At 44.5% G+C, this 18,982-nt stretch overlaps 1 protein-coding gene across 6 annotated transcripts in view; it reads left to right on the top strand.

The window, feature by feature from the left end:
• RBFOX3 (RNA binding fox-1 homolog 3) overlaps positions 1-18,982 on the top strand; it is a 99,783-nt gene that overhangs the window by 62,268 nt on the left and 18,533 nt on the right. For 4 of the 6 annotated variants that reach the window (XM_070740171.1, XM_070740170.1, XM_070740167.1 and 1 more), the window contains exons 2-4: positions 12,101-12,358; positions 15,913-16,053; positions 18,482-18,535. In XM_070740171.1, the coding sequence (XP_070596272.1) occupies positions 12,101-12,358; positions 15,913-16,053; positions 18,482-18,535 (453 nt within the window). The remainder of the gene's footprint in view (positions 1-12,100; positions 12,359-15,912; positions 16,054-18,481; positions 18,536-18,982) is intronic. The other 2 variants (XM_070740172.1, XM_070740169.1) reach the window with 1 other exon arrangement.

Genomic DNA, 18,982 nt, shown 5'->3' with positions numbered 1-18,982 from the left:
TCTCCGTGTGAAGAAAGCAGCATAAAAGGGATACAGCTATGATTAATCTTAAGACAGGAATGTAACTCTTATCTAACTCAAGGCTTATGGCTTCAAAAGCCATGGAAGCCATGTTTCTTTTTTTCTACAGATGATGTTCTTCATATAATGTAATAACAGAGTTGGAAGGGACCTTAGAGGTCTTCTAGTCCAACCCCCTGCTTAGGCAGGAAACCCTACACTACTTCAGACAGATGGTTATTGAACCTGGCCAATAAAGAATTCACTCTACTCTACTCTACTCTACTCTATTTTTAAAAAGTTCCAGTGTTGGAGCATTCACAATTACTAATCTTAATTACCTCTTACCCTATCTCTCTCCCATTATAGGAGCCAGATAAAAATATTTATTTTGTGAAAAAATATTTGAGAAGGAAACTCATTCCTTTTGAGGCTTTACAAAATTCTCTGCCTATATTATGAAGACCTACCCAGTGTTCTTCCAGTCACTTCTTGGACTTTAATTTGATTTAATTTATTAGATTTGTATGCCGCCCCTCTCCGTGGACTCGGAGTGGCTCACTTTGTTAGATTCACTTCCAAATAGCGCCATTTAATTGCACCATGGTCACAAGGGGCCTTGGTCTTGAAAAGTAAATCTGAATCTATAATAAGATAGATCATGTGGCAGATTTCAGCATTTTCTGATTCTAAGATTTCAGGGGGGAAATATCTCGAAGGACATCAAGTATGTTTTACAACAGAATGACAAGTTTTTATTTGCTGCAGGCATTAAGTAAGACAGCCTTACCAATATGGCACCTTTCAACTACCATATATAACAGAGGTCTTCAAACCTGGCAACTTTAAGACTTGTGGACTTTAGTTCCCAGAATTCTCCAGCCAGCTCTGGTAACTGAAGTCCACAAGTTTTAAAATTGCCAAGTTTGGGGGCCTGGTATATAGCAAATGTGTCTCCTAGAGTGGCCCCCCTAAGTGCCATTTTTGCTGGGAACACCAGGAGTTGGAGAGCTGAAAATAGTGGGATAAAGCTCAAGTGTGGATAACATTTTCAGTGGCTGAGGAGTGGGTTGTTGTTTTTTTCAGCTGTCATCTGCGGAAAATAAAACACCTTCTGCCTTCACGGGAAACTAGTTGCTGCCATCCAGAGGAATGTACGGCTTATATATTTGATGGCCCTTCGGCTGCCACCTCCTTGCATTTTTCCGGTATAACAAAATATTTAAGCAATGGAATGCAATTTGGTATATATCAAACGCCTTTAACAAATTAACCATTCAGAAATTTTCTTAATGTAATTGAAAGGTATAATATATGGCAGCGTGGGTCTCTGGGATTCAGTCAGCGAGCTTTTCACAAAACAGGGTGCCTTTCAAATACAGTATCTATATATACGGTACTTAATCTCTGAGAATTTTCAGCAATAGCCCATCCGACTGAAGAATTCTGGGAATTGCACAGGAACATAACTGGGAACACAATCTGGTAGCCAGATTGATTTATTACTGATTTAGCTGCCATTGTTATTGCTTTGTTAGACATATATTCAATGAAGGACTACCAAAAATTTTACTACCACACTGTGGGCATCGCTTATTTTGTGGGTGTGGCTTGCTGGTCATGTGACCAGGTAGGAGTGGCTTGTTGGCCATGGGAGCAGGTGGGAGTAGCTTGACGATCATGTGACTTGACCAAGGATTTTCCAAGAACCTCAAAACAATACCCATATCAATGGACTCAAAACAAGGAGGTCATTGAATTCACCCACATCCTAGAAGTGAGCAGCTATGGAACAGTGAAATGGCAGAAACATCTCACTTAGAATTTTCAAAGCACATTTTGAGCATTGTTATAAAGGTGCTTAAAATGGCCACTCACAAAATAATCATTTACTCAAAGGCAACAATCTAAATGTTCCTTGCTACTTTCACAGCCTAAGTGAATATCCCAAAATGTTCCATTCCACATAACATTCTTAACCCTCCTTCCTGCAGACTATCAAACAAAATCAAGGTTTCTGGCAAAACATTAGGTTTTAAGGATTATTCATTTTATTTTCTAGAGCAGGGGTCCCCAAACTTGGCAACTTTAAGACTTGTGAATTTCAGCTCCCAGAATTCTCCAGCCAGCTATGAAGACCTCTGTTCTAGAGAATACTATAGCCATTCGGAAAGGAGGGGGAGGCAGAAACCCACATCACATAGAATTAATTCCAGATCTTATCTCCTCATACATTTCCTAAACACTTTTGTTTGTAGCAGAATCACTGGCTTTGGGGGTTTTAAATGCTTTCAGGAAGAATGCAGAGGCTGCCCAAAGAGGATGCCCGGCATTTTCTTTCAACATCTTTTGGTGCAAATTGGATGCTCTGGGGTGGAGCTCCATTTTCGCTATCCCACTGCATTCCCCCCAGTCTGGGCAGCAGCCCACCTTTGCATATATTCCACTTTTCCTGTAGGGATTGAAGGTCATTTATATAGGATCTCCCTTCATTTTATCATCACAGTGTTTACCCTATGAGTAGATTGGACTGAAAGGAAGTGATTGGTCCAGGGTTACTAATTGATGGTATGTGACTATCAACCTGAGTCTCTTTAGGTGCTAAAACCATCCCATCAAATGGACTGCTACTATCATTTTCAGAGTGGAACGTTTGGAGATATTTTGGTCAATTGTGGTAAAGTACATATTAGGCCAGGAGTGTCAAACTCAAGGGTTGCGGGCTAGATCCAGCCTGTGGGATGCTTAGATCTGTCCCACGAAGCTCCGTTTTCACTGGCAGAGGGCTACAAGAGGCCATCACAACCTAAAACTGAGCTGGAGACAATACATCCCCTAGCCCCACCCCGGTCAGCACAGGTGCTGAGTAATGTTGAGCTGCCCAGACCCACCCAGACCCCTGAGGTCAAACACAACCCTGATGCAGCCCTCAATGACATCACGTTTGACACCCCTGCATTAGGCTATTGAGATTTAGTACCATGGAGAGCTCCCACAAAGTCTGAGTTAAGCAAGATGCCTGAATATTAGTTTGTAATAGGATCGAACAACCTTTATTCACTCATGCGTACAAGTGCACACGCATTCACATGTTTCGTCCCTCTTCTTCCCCTGTCTCTGTCTTAGGAGCTCATTTGAACCAGGAATTCATTTGCTTCGGGCCACCTAATTCAGCTGATCAATTAACTTAGTGGATAGGTCTTCTTGCATTTTTTCCCCTCAGCCTAAAGTCTGCTTCCTGCCCCCTAATTATTTTCTGCATAGTTTATATGAAGCCGTCCCTCCCTCTCTCAGGGGAGAATTTCTGGAAACACAGAACGTTATGCAGATGTGCGCAAACGCTAGAATATGTTCTTGAGACTCTGGGTTTCAGAGACATTATGAACTGCCAGCACTTTGAGAGAAGAATTATTCAAGCTTGAAGAAAGGAATAGAGCTGCCTCCCTTGGACCCAGGGATGGAGACCTAATTATCTGCTGGAGTTCCCTTCTATACATGCCTTTATTGAGGTCATTGCTTTAGACATGGTCTCCTGGAGAGCTTCAAGGACCAATTATTTCTGCCTGAATAAGTTTTCCTTGGCTAAGGAGTGGGTGGTAGGTGGTCAGAAAGCTACATAAATTTTAAAGGGAAAATGTCTCCGGTATTAAAGGTGTCTCCCCAGTGAAGGTTGCTAATTTGGGCCACTAAGATCAGCTTTCTGTAAAAGCATTGAGCTTAGTCATCTAAGTCCTTTACTTCTTCTCCAGTGTATAGCACGATTAGTATAAAATAACTTAAGGGTGCTGCCAGGAGCCCTTCCTAAATGTATATTAGCACCTGCTTTTCCTTATTTCCCCATTCCCAAGGAAGCCTGACTCCACGCAGGGGAAAAAACAAACCCCAAGGAGTAACAGAACAATTTGCAGGTTCAGAAATGGCTTTTTCCCCCTGCCCAACTTTCACTGTCACAGCTTTGCTGCATCCTCCAGGGTGTGATTGGGAATAAAAGAGCCTAAAGACAGAGCCCGGGGCGGAAAGGTTTCTCTCTTCAAGCAAGGAAAGCCTGCCTGCCCAAGCCTGTCCCACTGTGATGTTGCCTTGTCATAAATTAACCACACACACAATTAAAGAGCCTGTCTCAGCTCCAGGAGCTGTGGATGTATTTCATCCCAAGAGAGAGAGAAAGGCACTCTGGTATACAGCTATAAAGCATCTGAATGCGGAATCTGGGCTCTTAGCAGAGGGCTGGGTGGCTATTTGTCAGCACAAGGCAAGGGAGAAGGGGTGGAAAGGAGGCAGGGGCGTGGGGAGCAGTCAGGTGTGAAGCTGTGTTGGTGGGCAAGTGAAAGAAAGTGTATGTGCAGAGGAGGATGGCTCCGTGCAGGGTATTAAGAATGCGAGGCTCTGGGGATGCGGGTTGGAGAACCAGTTTGGCACAGTGGTTAAGGTGTTGGACTAGGACAGGGATGGCGAACAGGGCCCTATCTGCCGGCACGCAAGCTGTTACCCTAGCTCTGCTCCAATGTGCCTATGCATGCCAGTCCAGGCTCTGGAAGGTCATTTTTGGCTTCAGGAGAGTTGCTGAGAGGATGGGGGAAGGCTTTTTTCCCCTCTGGAGTTTGGGGAGGGTGAAAAACGGGCCTACCAGGTTTTTGGGAAATCAGCTGTTTCAGACCTCCAGAAAGGTGGGGGAGGGCCTTCTCTCTGGCTGTCCCAGATCTATGGAACCAACTACCCCCCCCGATGTCCATACTGCTCCCACCCTACTGGCCTTCCATAAGGCCATGAAGACCTGGCTTTGCCGGCAGGCCTGGGGGCCATGAATTGTACATCTTTCATGGCCAAACTGTACAAACGGTGTATATGCATGTGATTATGACTGGTTTTTTTTTATAGCAAATGGGTTTTTATTACAGGGTTTTAGTTTTAGATATTACATTCGACTTCTTATTGCTTTGTATCTTTTTTGTATCTGTATTATATTTTTTGTAAACTGCCCTGAGTCCTTTGGGATAAAGCGGCATAGAAGTCGGATAGATAGATAGATAGATAGATAGATAGATAGATAGATAGATAGATAGATAGATAGACAGACAGACAGACAGACAGACAGACAGACAGACAGACAGACAGACAGACAGACAGACAGACAGACAGACAGACAGACAGACAGACAGACAGACAGACTGACTGACTGACTGACTGATTGATTTTGATTGATTTATGATAGATAGATAGCTGGGGTGGCGCAGCAGGTAGAGTGCTGTACTGCAGGCCACTAAAGCTGACTGTAGATCTGTAGGTCAGCGGTTCAAATCTCATCATCGGCTCAAGGTTGACTCAGCCTTCCATCCTTCCGAGGTGAATAAAATGAGGAGCCGGATTGTGGGGGCAATAGGCTGGCTCTGTTAAAAAGTGCTATTGCTAACATGTTGTAAGCCACCCTGAGTCTAAGGAGAAGGGTGGCATAGATAGATAGATAGATAGATAGATAGATAGATAGATAGATAGATAGATAGATAGATAGATAGATAGATAGAAGATGATATCCAGTTGGACATCTCCACCCCATGTCCAGTGGAACTGATGTGCCGGTGCCTGCAAGCTGTTGGGGTCTGGATGGATGTCAACAGACTCAAACTCAACCCGGATAAGACGGAGTGGCTGTGGATTTTGCCTCCCAAGGATAATTCCATCTGTCCGTCCATTACCCTGGGGGAGGAATTACTGACCCCCTCAGAGAGGGTCTGCAACTTGGGCGTCCTCCTCGATCCACAGCTTACATTAGAGAACCATCTTTCAGCTGTGGCAAGGGGGGCATTTGCCCAGGTTCACCTGGTGCACCAGTTGCGGCCCTATCTGGACCGGGGTCACTGCTCACAATCACTCATGCCCTCATCACCTCGAGGGTCGGCTACTGTAATGCTCTCTACATGAGGCTATTTGAAAAATGTTCGGAAACTTCAGATCGTGCAGAATGCAGCTGCGAGAGCAATCGTGGGCTTCCGTAGGTATGCCCATGTTACACCAACACTCCGTAGTCCGCATTGGTTGCCGATCAGTTTCCGGTCACAATTCAAAGTGTTGGTTATGACCTATAAAGCCCTTCATAGCATTGGACCAGAATATCTCCGGGACCGCCTTCTGCCACATGAATCCCAGCGACCGGTTAGGTCCCACAGAATTGGCCTTCTCCCGGTCCCGTTGACTAAACAATGTCAGCTGGCGGGACCCAGGGGAAGAGCCTTCTCTGTGGCAGCCCCGACTCTCTGGAACCAGCTCCCCCCGGAGATTAGGATTGCCCCCACCCTCGTTGCCTTTTGTAAACTTCTTAAAACCCACCTCTGCCATCAGGCACGGGGGAACTGAGACATCTTCCCCAGCGCTATTAAGAAAAGTTGCCGTGCTGCCCCTGAAGGGTCCTGAGCCTCCCATTCTCTCCCCCCCCCCCCGCCCCTTCGCCGTCCCTGCCTTCCTGGCCAAAGCGCTGGGGAGGGAGGCAAGCCAGCCCTTCTGCTCCTCCCCAGCGCTTCGGCCAGGAAAACAGGGACAGCGAAGGGGCAGGGGGGAGGGAACGGGAGGCTCATGACCCTTCACGGGCAGCAGGGCAACTTTTCTTAACATCGCTGGGGAGGAGCAGAAGGGGCCGGCTTGCCTCCCTCCCCAGTGCTTCGCCCAGGAAGACAGGGACGGCGAAGGGGTGGGGGCAGGGGGAACACGCTGGCAGCCCGTCTTTGTATTTTCGGCAGGGAATAGGGCGGGGAAACGAATGGGAAATCCCATCGGGGTAGTCTCAAGGCAGGAGAATCCCTGCATCAGTAAGTTAGCGCACGCACAATTAGAGAGCCCACGGAGCTGGGTTCGTGTTCGTAAGACGGAAATGGTTCTTTAGACGAGGCAAAGAAATCTGAAACCGGGGGTTCATATCTCGAAAAGTTCGTATGACAAGGGGTTCATATCATGAGGTACCACTGTATTAGATTTGTATTTTACATTGTGTTCTACTATTGCTGTGAGCCGCCCCGAGTCTATGGAGAGGGGTGGCATACAAATTTAATAATTAATTAATTAATTAATTAATAAAGATAGATAGATAGACAGACAGACAGACAGACTTTCGCTGTCCCCATGCATTAAATTATGGGTGTAGGCACTCACGCATGCGCAATAGCACACAAACACACACACACACACGCCTTCGGCATCCAAGGGAAAAGAAAGGTTCACCATCACTGCACTAGGATATGGGAGAAATTGTTCTTTTGATATGGAGGGGGACTTTTCGCAACCCACCACAGAAGGTTGTTGTGAGGAAAAATAGGAGGCAGAAGGATCTTGAACAATACCAAAAAAAAGGGGGGGACGTGCATCCAATAATAAATAAATAATACGGCTTACGTGATGCCTGTTCACCTGAAAATGAGCCTTCACACCAGCTGTCCCTAGCACATGAGTCACATTCCCATCGAATATTTCTAGTGGTAACTAGTGGCTGATTTTTTGGCACCGTGTGGGAGACACAGAGCAGCAATCGGTTACAATTAACATCAGGCAGAGAAGGTGGAAACATCTTCCGTGTGTGAATCATAACTTGAAAATCCCTGATGACGATTGACGTGACTGTGTCAACCCAAGCTTGGGGACTTTCGTGGGATTTGAAGGATTGGGAATCTCTTCCAAATGACTCATGTTGTCATGGATTTTGATTTCTGTGTCCATAAGAGTGAACAGACAATTCAACCGGGTTGCCTTTTTGTTGTACTTGATGCTGTATGTGATGTCTTGCTGGTGGTATCCCCATTAAATTCTGATTTATTACACCATCTATAATAGAAAGAAACGGTCAGTATAGATAGATAGGAGTTGTGTTGGATTGGGCCAAGTATTGTCCAACATTCTGGGGGGAATCAGTCTTCTATGTTTCTATGTTTCTATGATTCCCCCCAGAATGTTGGACAGTACTTGGCCCAATCCAACACAACTCCTATCTATCTATCTATCGATCGATCGATCTATCTATCTATCTATCTATCTATCTATCTATCTATCTATCTATCTATCTATCTATCTATCTATCTGTACTGACCGTTTCTTTCTATTATAGATGGTGTAATTTTCTACCGGCTTGGTCTTTATTTATTGTCAAATGTTCAAGATGAACCAAGTTGCATTTTGTCAGGACTTGGAATACAGAATCTGCCACCAGAATCCTTGTCCATATGTATATGAATATTCCTGACTCCTCGCTGAGCAGTTCTCCCTCGACATTATATCCATTAACAAGCACTACAATGTTAAGATTTAGGGCTAGCCGAGGGATTTATAGTCCAATAACTTTATTCAAAAATTTATTTAAGGAACATTTGAGCAGAGCATAAATTTAGGCATATTAAAATAGTAGATGGGGGTTAATTTGTAACTAAAATTTGAAAAATAGCCTAGGTCAAGGAAAATTTATTAGGAATTGTTTGAATTCCTTCGAACTAGACTTTCCTTTTCTCCCTCTTTCTGAAAGTGCTGTTGATTAGTTCACTCCCTCCATCCAGGACATTACAGTTTAGTATATTCTATGTTGGCATGCCATGATCTTTTCTTTCTGCATATAATTTATGATGGGTGAGGTGAGGGGCGATAAACCTCCATGAGTTACAGCAACAGCCTGCCCTATGGGAACAAATAAAATGCTATTCAGATTATTTTATTTATTTATTTTAGCGAAGAAAGGGGTGTACTCTGCCCTTACAGAGAGGCTCATTTCGCAAAACCTTACAGGTAGTCCTCCACTTACAATAGTTCCGTTTAATGACGATTCAAAGTTACGACGGCACTGAAAAAAGTGACATGACGGTTTTTCACACACACACACACACACTTGGCGCCTGTTTCAGCTTCCTCGCGGTTACGTGATCAAACTTCAAACACTTGGCAAACTGACTCACATTTATGACGGTTCCAGTGTCCCGGAGTCATGTGATCCTCTTTTGCGACTTTCTGACAAGCAATTCAAGGGAGGGAAGCCGCGTTAGCAATGTAACAACTGCATTGATTCACTTAACAAGTGTGGCAAGAAAGGTTATAAAATAGAGCAGAATTGACTTAACAACTGTCTCACTCAGCAAGAAGAATGTTGGGTTCAAATGTGTCGTAAGCTGAGGACTACCTATAGTTTTCTTTCGGGGTGGGGGCAAGAAACCAATGATGAATACCCAGTTAGTGATGATAAATAGCTTTGTTTAATGGTCTCAGCATCAGTTTTTGTTCCCATAGGGCAGGAGGTGGTTTAAATGATTTCTTTGCTCAAAACCAGTAATTAAAGCGTCTGGAACAATTAAGAGAGGCTTCTCGGGGGTCAATAAATTGGATATATGTAAATAGGGCAGTCATAAATTAAAAAAAAAACAATTTAATGGTAAGGATGTGTAAACTGGATTAAAAAAACGTGAATCTTGAAAAAGACCTTTTTGAATGGGATTTAATTCTGAGTAAAACATTACAGAAAAATCCAAATGGTGAAAGAATATGTTTTGGATAATATAGTGGTATATACGGTGCTCCCTGGAATTTTGATTTTAATTCCCCTTCCAGAAAATTGTGGAAAAACAGTGTCTCGGCAGCACTAAGCATATATCTAGTGTAGAAGCAATCACAGACATCTGACACACTGTAGTGTTTGTTTTTCTTTTCTAACTTTTCATTGCAGTATCTAGGAAACTGAGTTGCTATCATTTGGCAAATGCCATGTTCTTCTCTAGTTCAGAATACCTTTCCCTTTTTAAACCAGGAAGATGGGCCAGTTTGGGGTATTGATAATGCTATGACATATCAGTAATTTTGAATAAATAATTTTATGCATAAGAGAATGAGGCATGTAGGTTCAATTTTTGCTGGAAGGCAGGAAGGGCAAAAATAGCAGAAATAATTTTTAAAAAACTGCAATAGCTCATCTCAAATCAATACTTTTAATTAATTTAATTTAATTTAACCAATAAAAAACTAGACACAAGAACAGTTTTTCCCTTGAATGCCATCACTCTGCTAAACAAATAATTCCCTCAACACTGTCAAACTATTTACTAAGTCTGCACTACTATTAATCTGCTTATCGTTCCCATCCATCTCCTCCCACAAATGACTGTGTGACTGTAACTTTGTTGCTTGTATCCTTACAATTTATATTGACTGGTTCCTAATATGATTTGATTGCTTATTTGTACCCAGACTACCATTAAGTATTGTACCTTATGATTCTTGATGAACTTATCTTTTTTTTATGTATACATAAAGCATGAGCACCAAGACAAATTCCTTGTGTGTCCAACACTTGGCCAATAAAATTCTATTCTATTCTGTGACTGCCCCATGGAAGGACATTTCCTATTCCATTTGAAAGTATAATGTTTGAATTTAGTAGGCCTAACATTTAGAAATGTGGCTGATCTAATAATGGGCAGCCAAAATTTTTACTGCCACACTGTGGGTGTGGCTTATTTTGTGGGTGTGGCTTGATGGTCATGTGACTGGGTAGGAGTGGCTTGATGGCCATGTGACCAGGTGGGAGTGGTTTGAACGATCATCATTGTTCAAGTGAACTGTTAAGTCCTCGACTTACAACCTCACCAGTGTCGCTCTCTGGCGTGACAATTTGCACTCTCCTTCCTGCGTCGCCACCTGCCTCAGGCTGGGCAGCTAGGCAAATGGATGCCAATCAGTTGTTGAGAAAAGATGGGGAAGGAAATGGGCCTCCTGCAACTACTGCAGGTGTTGGTCTCCCTGCTGCTTTCCAAGGAGGAGGATGAGAAGGGGGATGGTCAGCTGGAGCTGGGCACACAGCTTCATTTCTGCTGGTGGAACTGCGTTCCAGCCCGTCCTGCCTGCTACACACCCCTGGGCTGACCTTTGATCAAGATAACCTGGGGTTTTAGATTAATTTAATTGGATTTAGGATGTTATATTGTTCTTTTTATGTGTTGTAAGCTGCCCTGGAGTGGGTGGCATATAAATCAGATGGATGGATGGATGGATGGATGGATGGATGGATGGATGGATGGATGGATGGAAGGATGGATGGATAGAAAGAAAGAAAGAAAGATAGATAGATAGATAGATAGATAGATAGATAGATAGATAGATAGATAGAATTATTTACTTTAATATACAGAAACACATCCTGCTTGAATGGGGGGGTTGGACTAGATGACCCCCCAAGGTCCCTTCCAACTCTATTAATCTATCTATCTATCGATCTATCGATCTATCGATCTGTCGATCTATCGATCTATGTCTTACAAAGATCTTTCAGCTTTCTTGGCCCTTTTACTTCCCTTTCAGATGGGATAAGCATGAAGTTGGACCTGTCCTAGAGGCATTTTTTCCAATCTCCCCTTTTTTCACCCAGCATCCGTTTTACTTTCTTCCATTTCTAAAAGACAAATACTGTATCAGGGGACAAACTGCTACTCTGCTTAAGTCCATGGATGTCCAGGTGATGTACCTGCAGTTCAGATGTACAAGTATATAAGTTGGTAGCTGTTGCAATTTGTCGTGCGGATATATATATATATTTAAAAATAGCTAACTGTTTCTCAGAATATACACGAAAGAAGAATGCTATGAAAGAAATACACTTTTGGATGTTCCGTGAAGTTTCTGGGCAGGTTATCTAGAGCCGGTTTTTATTTGTCCTACACCTAATTTTTATGTTCCTTGTAATTCCAACTCGCCTTCAGTGAGATGCTTTTTATGTCTCTAATTCTCCCAGAAAGAGAATGAGACTCTAATCAAAGCCATTGAAAACTAGAATAACGATGGGCACATCTACCCTGGAGATTTTATCGCCCTGTGTACACTGCTTTCACTCTGCTCCTATAAAATGATGTCCAGCAATTCTATGGCAGATAAAAGGTGTGTGTTGATAGCATCCTTTCTCTTGCCTTGGTGTTGGAAGCAATTACTGTTTTAGCCAATACTTAACTGCCTTGTGTTATGGGAAGATTAACTGGAATTCACCTGGGCGGCTGGACAGAGAGTGAGGAGCTGATGAAGGTTCAGGTTTGAGGTTGTCAGCCATGAATAAGGAGCATTCTCTTGTCTTTCTCTTTCTCTCTCTCTCTCTGTGCAGGGCAATCAAGACGCCACGGCTCCGCCTGACGCAATGGCTCAGCCCTATCCCCCGGCAACGTATCCACCCCCTCCACAGAATGGTATCCCTCCAGAGTATGTCCCTCCACCACCCCACCCGCATCCGGCACAGGACTATTCGGGGCAGAGCACAGTCCCCGAGCATGCCTTGACGCTCTACACCCCAGCACAGAGCCACTCCGAACAGCCCGGCACGGATGCCAGCACGCAGTCCATAGCAGGCACACAAACGGTACCGGTAAGAGACTTTCCCTACAGGGCCCGACTTGCTGTTGAGCCTGCCTGCATGGGGGGGGGGGGCAGCGTAGGGCAATTCAGGGAAGTAGGCATCCAATGGAGAAGGAGAAAAGAGGAGGTCCAGGGGGGGACATGAGAGCAGTCTTCAAATACTTGAGAGGCTGCCACAGGGAGGAGGGGGTCACATTATTTTCCAAAGCACCAGAGAGACAGACAAGGAGCAATGGTTGGAAGCTGTCCAAGGAGAGATTCAACCTGGGAATAAGGAGGAACTTTCGGACAGTGTGAGTGATCAGCTAGTGCAGAGGTCTTCAAACTTGGCAACTTTACGACTTGTGGACTTCAACTCCCAGAATTCTATAGCCAGCAGAGTTGGCTGGAGAATTCTGGGAGGTGAAGTCCATAAAGTTGCCGAGTTTGAAGACCCCTGAGCTAGTGGAACGGCTTGCCTGCGAAGGTGGTGAGACCTCCAACACTTGAGACTTTTAGGAAAAGGCTGGACTGCTATTGGACTAGTGGGATTTAGGGTTTCCTGCACCAGCAGACGGTTGGACTAGATGACCTGCAACTCAAATCATAATAATAATAAAAGGGGGGTTCCTCTCCTGGGAAAACGCAAAGTGGACGGGTGGAACTTTGAGGGAAGATGTATCAAATTAGATGAGAGGACATTTCTGTTGGAAAAAATGGACTTGTTGATTCATTGACTGAGAGGCTGCATTATAGATAGCACATCCAATGCCCTCCCTCTCTACCTCCATTCCTGGTTTGTCTGCTTGGCCTTGTTCCATTTCCACCAGAGAAGGGGCAGATTCAGGGGTGGGCTATTGCCCAGATGGGGGAAATGCAGTGGGGTAGCGAAAATGGAGCACGACCCCAAAGCACCCAATTTCCACTGAAAGATGTTGAAAGAAAGTGCATAAGCCACGCCCACAGTGTAGTAGTAAAAATGTTGGTATCCCATCACTAGGCGGATTTGCTATTACTGCCACTACCAGTGTACTGCGTGCACAGCTTTGGTTGTCTCGTGTGTGTGCCCCCGCATGTGTTTGCTCCTGCGCATGTGCAGGAAACAAAAATCTTGTGAGGATATGCGCGTGTGTGTGAAATCACCCAAATCTCACACGCATGCACATCCCTTTTTGCTTCTGCACATGCGCACAAAGGAAAAAATACAAAAAAATAGGGGGGGAAAGATGGCAGCTCCCATAGGACTGCCCACTGGAGCGGTCACACACAAATTGCGCAATCTGGCATCCGCTACCGTTGCGCAGCCCACCACCACACTGGTAGCAACCCACTCCTGGCCCAGAGAAAGCAAAGGATTGAAAGAGAGCAGGGTGGAAATAATGAAGAGTTCTTCTACAGCAGGAGGCTGGTGCGGAGGGAGGAACGGTTCTAGCACCCTGCTATACCCCCAGGGGCGCTTGTGGCCCGGCACTTAAGTTTCCTGGCTCCCTTTGTGTCCCTAATCACTTGTAATCTACCTGCTTGGACGCTCGCCAGTCCTATCGTGCCAGTGATGTGGTTGTAATGCAGCTCGGCGAGGAAGCGCTGAGTGGGCAGTTCCCAGCTGCTCCTCAATCCCTGAGTGCCAGGCTGGCTGCTCGCCACCACGCAGCTCTGCGAGTGAGCTCGGCCTCCCCGCCTAGTTGTGTGTGTGTGTGTGTTTGTGTGCAGAAATACATTCAAACCCAGGATAGAGCCAATGCCTCCTTTTCCCGGAGCCTGTGCGTTTGGGTCCACGCTAGTTCTTATTCCACTTTCTCGGGTGATGATATTGCTATCCCACGTAGAGGAGATAAGACTACGGCCCCTATTTTTTATAATTCAATTTAATTCAATTCATTTGACTTCTGTGCCACCCAGTCCCATGGGACTCAGGGCGGCTTACAACAATATAAAATACAATACAATGGTAAAAAAAAAGTCAAAAACGGTAGAACCCCATTATAAAACCCTATAAAACTGTCCAATCAAAACAAACATACATACCAAATCAAATCCAATTCGGCCGTGACAAATGGTGGCAATCACCGCCCCCAGATCTGCCGGCAAAACCAGGTCTTCACAACCTTTTGGAAGGCCAGTAGGGTGGGAGCAGTACAGGCATCCGGGGGGAGTTGATTCCATAGAGCTGGGGCAACCACAGAGAAGGCCCTTTCTCATGGCCCCACGAACCTGCATTGCTTAGTCAACGGGACCTGGAGAAAGCCAACCCTATGCGATTGTATTGGTTTCTGGGAGGTATAAATGATGAATTTGAAGCTGAAGAATGGTGGCTGGTCTGAGACCAAATTAAAGAGTTGAACTATGGACTTCTGGTTTCACAGCTCACATTCTTAGTCCCTAAGTGACAGCATATTGCCACCGCTCCCTGACTGGTTTCTCACATTGCACTAAACCATAATGGGATTTGTTTTGTGTTTGGCTTGCTGTATTCCGCTCACCTAAGTCATGGTTTATAGTTTGAGTGTTGGGTAGACCCAGGGCTTCATTTTTTAATGAGCAAGCCATAGCTAAACAAACCACGAGATAGACACCTAGTCTTGAGATGACATTAAAAGTTGCCAATCCAGTAACATCACTTTCATGAGAATGCATATCCCCAAATGCCTCTCAGGGTCAGGGGGACCCTGCAGCATGAAGACCCCAAAATTTGGCCTTATCTTAGGCAGGGGAAGGGAGAGGAACAGGGAAATGGGATGCAAGGGGTGGGGGGAAATGTTGAGGGGGGCTAAAATGAAGCAACGAGTTCAGACCATCTGCAGAAATGGGGGCGTAAGAAGCAAAACCAAAGAATGGAAGCGGGACCCTGTATGATGGAAGGAGGTGGCTTCAGAGCTGTATCCAGAACAACCTGCTTTCCAGGCAGAGAGGACATCTGGGCTGGTGGATTTGGGGGTGGGGGAAAAACAGAAGGAAACCTCCCCCCCCCAAAAAAATGAGTGCTTTAAACAGAGAAATGGTTCCAGCTCTCTCCTCCCCCAGCACTGCAGAATAAGACTTAATAATAATAATAATGATAATAATAATTTATTGGATTTGTATGCTGCCCCTCTCCGTAGACTCGGGACTTGCAAAAAAATGAACCCCAGTCTTCAGCAGAAGAATGGATTGCATACTAAACCCAGGGAAGTTAATAAGCCTGCAGGCTGAAAAGCTTAATTGCCCCAAATCCAATCCAGCTGGATTCATTTTCATACCTTTGAAATCTGCCTTTCACAAGCAGCAACGATGCCCTCCCTGCCCCACCCTGCACACGCAGACACCGAGAAAGAATCACAACGGTGCTTTAATGTATACTGCTCAAAAAATATAAAGGGGACACTCAAAGAACACATCCTGGATCTGAATGAATGAAATATTCTCATGGAATGCTTTGTTCTCTACAAAGTTGAATGGGCACAACAGCAGGTGAAATGGATTGTCAGTCGGTGTTGCTTCCTAAGTGGACAGTTTGATTTCACAGAAGTCTGATTGACTTGGAGTTATGTTCTGTTGTTTAAGTGTTCCCCCCTTTTTTTTTTGAGCAGTGTATTTATTTTCCACCAGCAGACAGACGAAGCAGCGCAGACAGACAGCCAGACCCTACACCTACCAGATAATGGTTCGGACAAGCAGCAGCCTAAGCGGCTACACGTTTCCAACATCCCTTTCCGCTTCCGGGACCCTGATCTGCGGCAAATGTTTGGGGTAAGTCTCTCACCTCCCTGGGCTAAATAAAAATAGAAATGTACAAAAGAGCTGTGGTCTTTCTTCTTGGAAAGGAATCGGCTGTGTTCACTCTGTCTTTCACATTATAATTAAATCAGGGTTTTTTGTTGTTTTGTGTGATGTGTGAACCTGGCATTGTGGTTTGTAAAACATAGTTTGCTGTTGAATGTTTTCGGTCAACCACTAGGGTGACTTAACAATGGTTACAAACCATTGTATTGTGTTATGTATGTGCAAAAATCAATAAAATATATTTTTTTTAAAACACAAACAATGGTTAAAACAGAGTATCACTTGGCACCATTGATAAATTCAGCAAATCAGTCCAAGATAGTGAATATTCAATCAAAGCTAGCAGGGTTGAGGTTCAAATGTTGTCAGAGCTACTTTTTAAATCTTTATACGGCTTCTATATACTCTTCTTACATCTTTTAATTGTCCATTTAGCTAAAGTGCCCGCTTCTTGCCTTCATTCCTTTTTGGCAGGAACTCCTCTGTTCCCTCTGACCCCCACAGAGCTCTGTAGGTCTTGTGGGGATCAGGGTTCAAGCAGGATTAAACTTGTTTCTCTGAGCATCTCTTCAGCCTTGAAAGACAGCGTTTAAGAGGTGACTTGATCGAAGTGTATAGAATCATGCATGGGATAGAAAAGGTGGATAGAGAAAAATTATTTTCTCTATCACACCGTACTAGGACGAGGGGGCACTCCCTAAAGCTCATAGGTAAGAAAGCGGGGACAAATAAAGGGAAATATTTCTTCACCCAGAAGATCGTTGGTTTATGGAATTCACTTCCAGAAGAGGTCGTGACAGCTGTCAGCCTTGATAGCTTCAACGCAGGATTAGACAGATTCATGGATGTCAAGTGGTGGTTATTGAAACGTATGTCCTTGTGCCGCCTCTATGTTGGTTGAGCCAGGCAGGATGCCCTTGAGTACCACTTGTTGGGGGTCAAGGGAAAGGGAGGGTCTTGCCTTCTCTTTCTGCTCAAGATCCCCACGGACAATTGATGGGCCATTGTGTGACACAGAATGCTGGACTCAATGGATTTTGGCCCGATTCAGCATGGCTCTTCTTATATGGGAGTACGAGAGATGTTTTCTGCATTATTGCATCACACAGAAAAGATCTCCTATGCTTCCAGGGTTGATGCTTCCTAGCAGCCACTGTAAACAAAGCGGCATCTGTCTGGCAGTAGATCCCAGAAGTTCTTTCTGTCTGTGGGTATAAATACCCGTAGACTGCAAATTTGGGGGGAGGAGGGGAGTAGGTTTAAGACTGATCTTCAAAATTGGGGCGGTTGCAAGCATCCTCGTAGTTATGGGACCGTAACTGGACACCTCACAATCAGTGCGCATTTATGACAATTAATGTAATTTATTCTACTTCTATGCCACCCAATCCCATTGGACTCAGGGCGGCTTACAACAATAAAAACAATACAATGGTACAATAATAAAAAGAGGTCGAACAACAACAATAAATAAAACCCCATGACCCTAACAAACCCAATTATATATGTCTCAATTCACAGCACAACATTTTGGGTTCAGTTGAGGTCATAAGTCGAGGACTACCATATTTTTCAGAGTATAAGACTCACCAGAGTATAAAACACACCTTAATTTTTGGGAGGAAAATAGGGGAAAGAATCTGCTTACCAGGTATTCATCTGGCTAGCATCCTTAGTCTGGTCAGCTTCAGCACATTATTTTATCCCCTGGTTAGGGCTTTAAAAAAACCTTATTTGTAGAGAGTAACAATGAAAGAACTTGCAAGCCATTGAGAGCTGGGGACATCATTAGAACCTAGTTAGGGATGGAAAGAAAAATTCTGAGCAAATAGAGCAATGAAAAAAATTGTAAAGACTTAGGGCTTGGAAAACATTCTTAGCAGAGAGTAACAATGAAAGAGCTTGCAAGCAGGTAAGAGGTGGGAAGATTGTTAGCACCTGGTTAGGCCTGGAAAGAAACTTAGTTGGAGCAAGTTAAGAGCAATGAAAAAAATTCTGCAAAGACTAAGGGCTTGGAAAACATTCTTCACAGACAGTAACAATGAAAGAACCTGCAAGATAAGAGCTGGGAAGATTATTAGCACCTAGTTGGGGCTGGGGGGGGAAGCTTTGGAAAAAACTGCATTCAGATTATAAGACATACCTGAATTTTCAGCCTCTTTTAGGGAAGAAAAGGGTGTGTCTTATACTCCAAAAAAATACAGTACTTTATAAACCAGAATTGCCTGTATTTGATATTGAAGGATGTTCAAGAGGTGTCTGCATGCTATGCCCTTTGGGAATAAATCAAAGCACAAGGGTTTTCCAAGCCAGGATGGAAAGGAATGATGTCTCCGCTCCCATTTTCACCTCTCCTTCTTCCCCCCTTCCCCTGTCCCTCTTTTTCTCCCCCCAGCAATTTGGAAAGATCCTGGATGTTGAGATCATTTTCAATGAGCGTGGTTCCAAGGTGGGTTCAACATGTTGGTGTCTGATACAGCAACCCAAATGTCCCTGTAGATGGGTGTTCCCAGGGGCCAGTCTGTCTCCTCCGTTCTGCATCCCTGCCTTTTTACCACTTCCTTTCTCTGCCACAGGGTGCCTCCTGGTTTCTAACTCCCCTTTCCTCACCATCCCTTCAAGCCCGGTGACTCTAGATTTAAGAACGACAGGTTGAGATTTTAGCTTTCAGTCGTGCTGGTTGAACACAATTAGCCAAAGCAGTTCTAGATCTGGAGTCCTATAGAAAGAGGAAAAACTGTCCGCCACGAACTGCGGAAAATACGACTTCAGCAACAGAGTGGTCAATGCCTGGAATGCACTACCTGGCTCTGTGGTTTCTTCCCCAAACCCCAAAAACTTTAACCTTAGACTGTCTGCAGTCAACCTTCCCTCATTCCTAAGAGGTCTGTAAGAC

This window comes from Erythrolamprus reginae, chromosome 2 (assembly GCF_031021105.1).
Source record: "Erythrolamprus reginae isolate rEryReg1 chromosome 2, rEryReg1.hap1, whole genome shotgun sequence".
Classification (NCBI taxonomy): Eukaryota; Metazoa; Chordata; class Lepidosauria; order Squamata; family Dipsadidae; genus Erythrolamprus; species Erythrolamprus reginae.
This window is presented reverse-complemented; position numbering and strand designations above follow the sequence as displayed.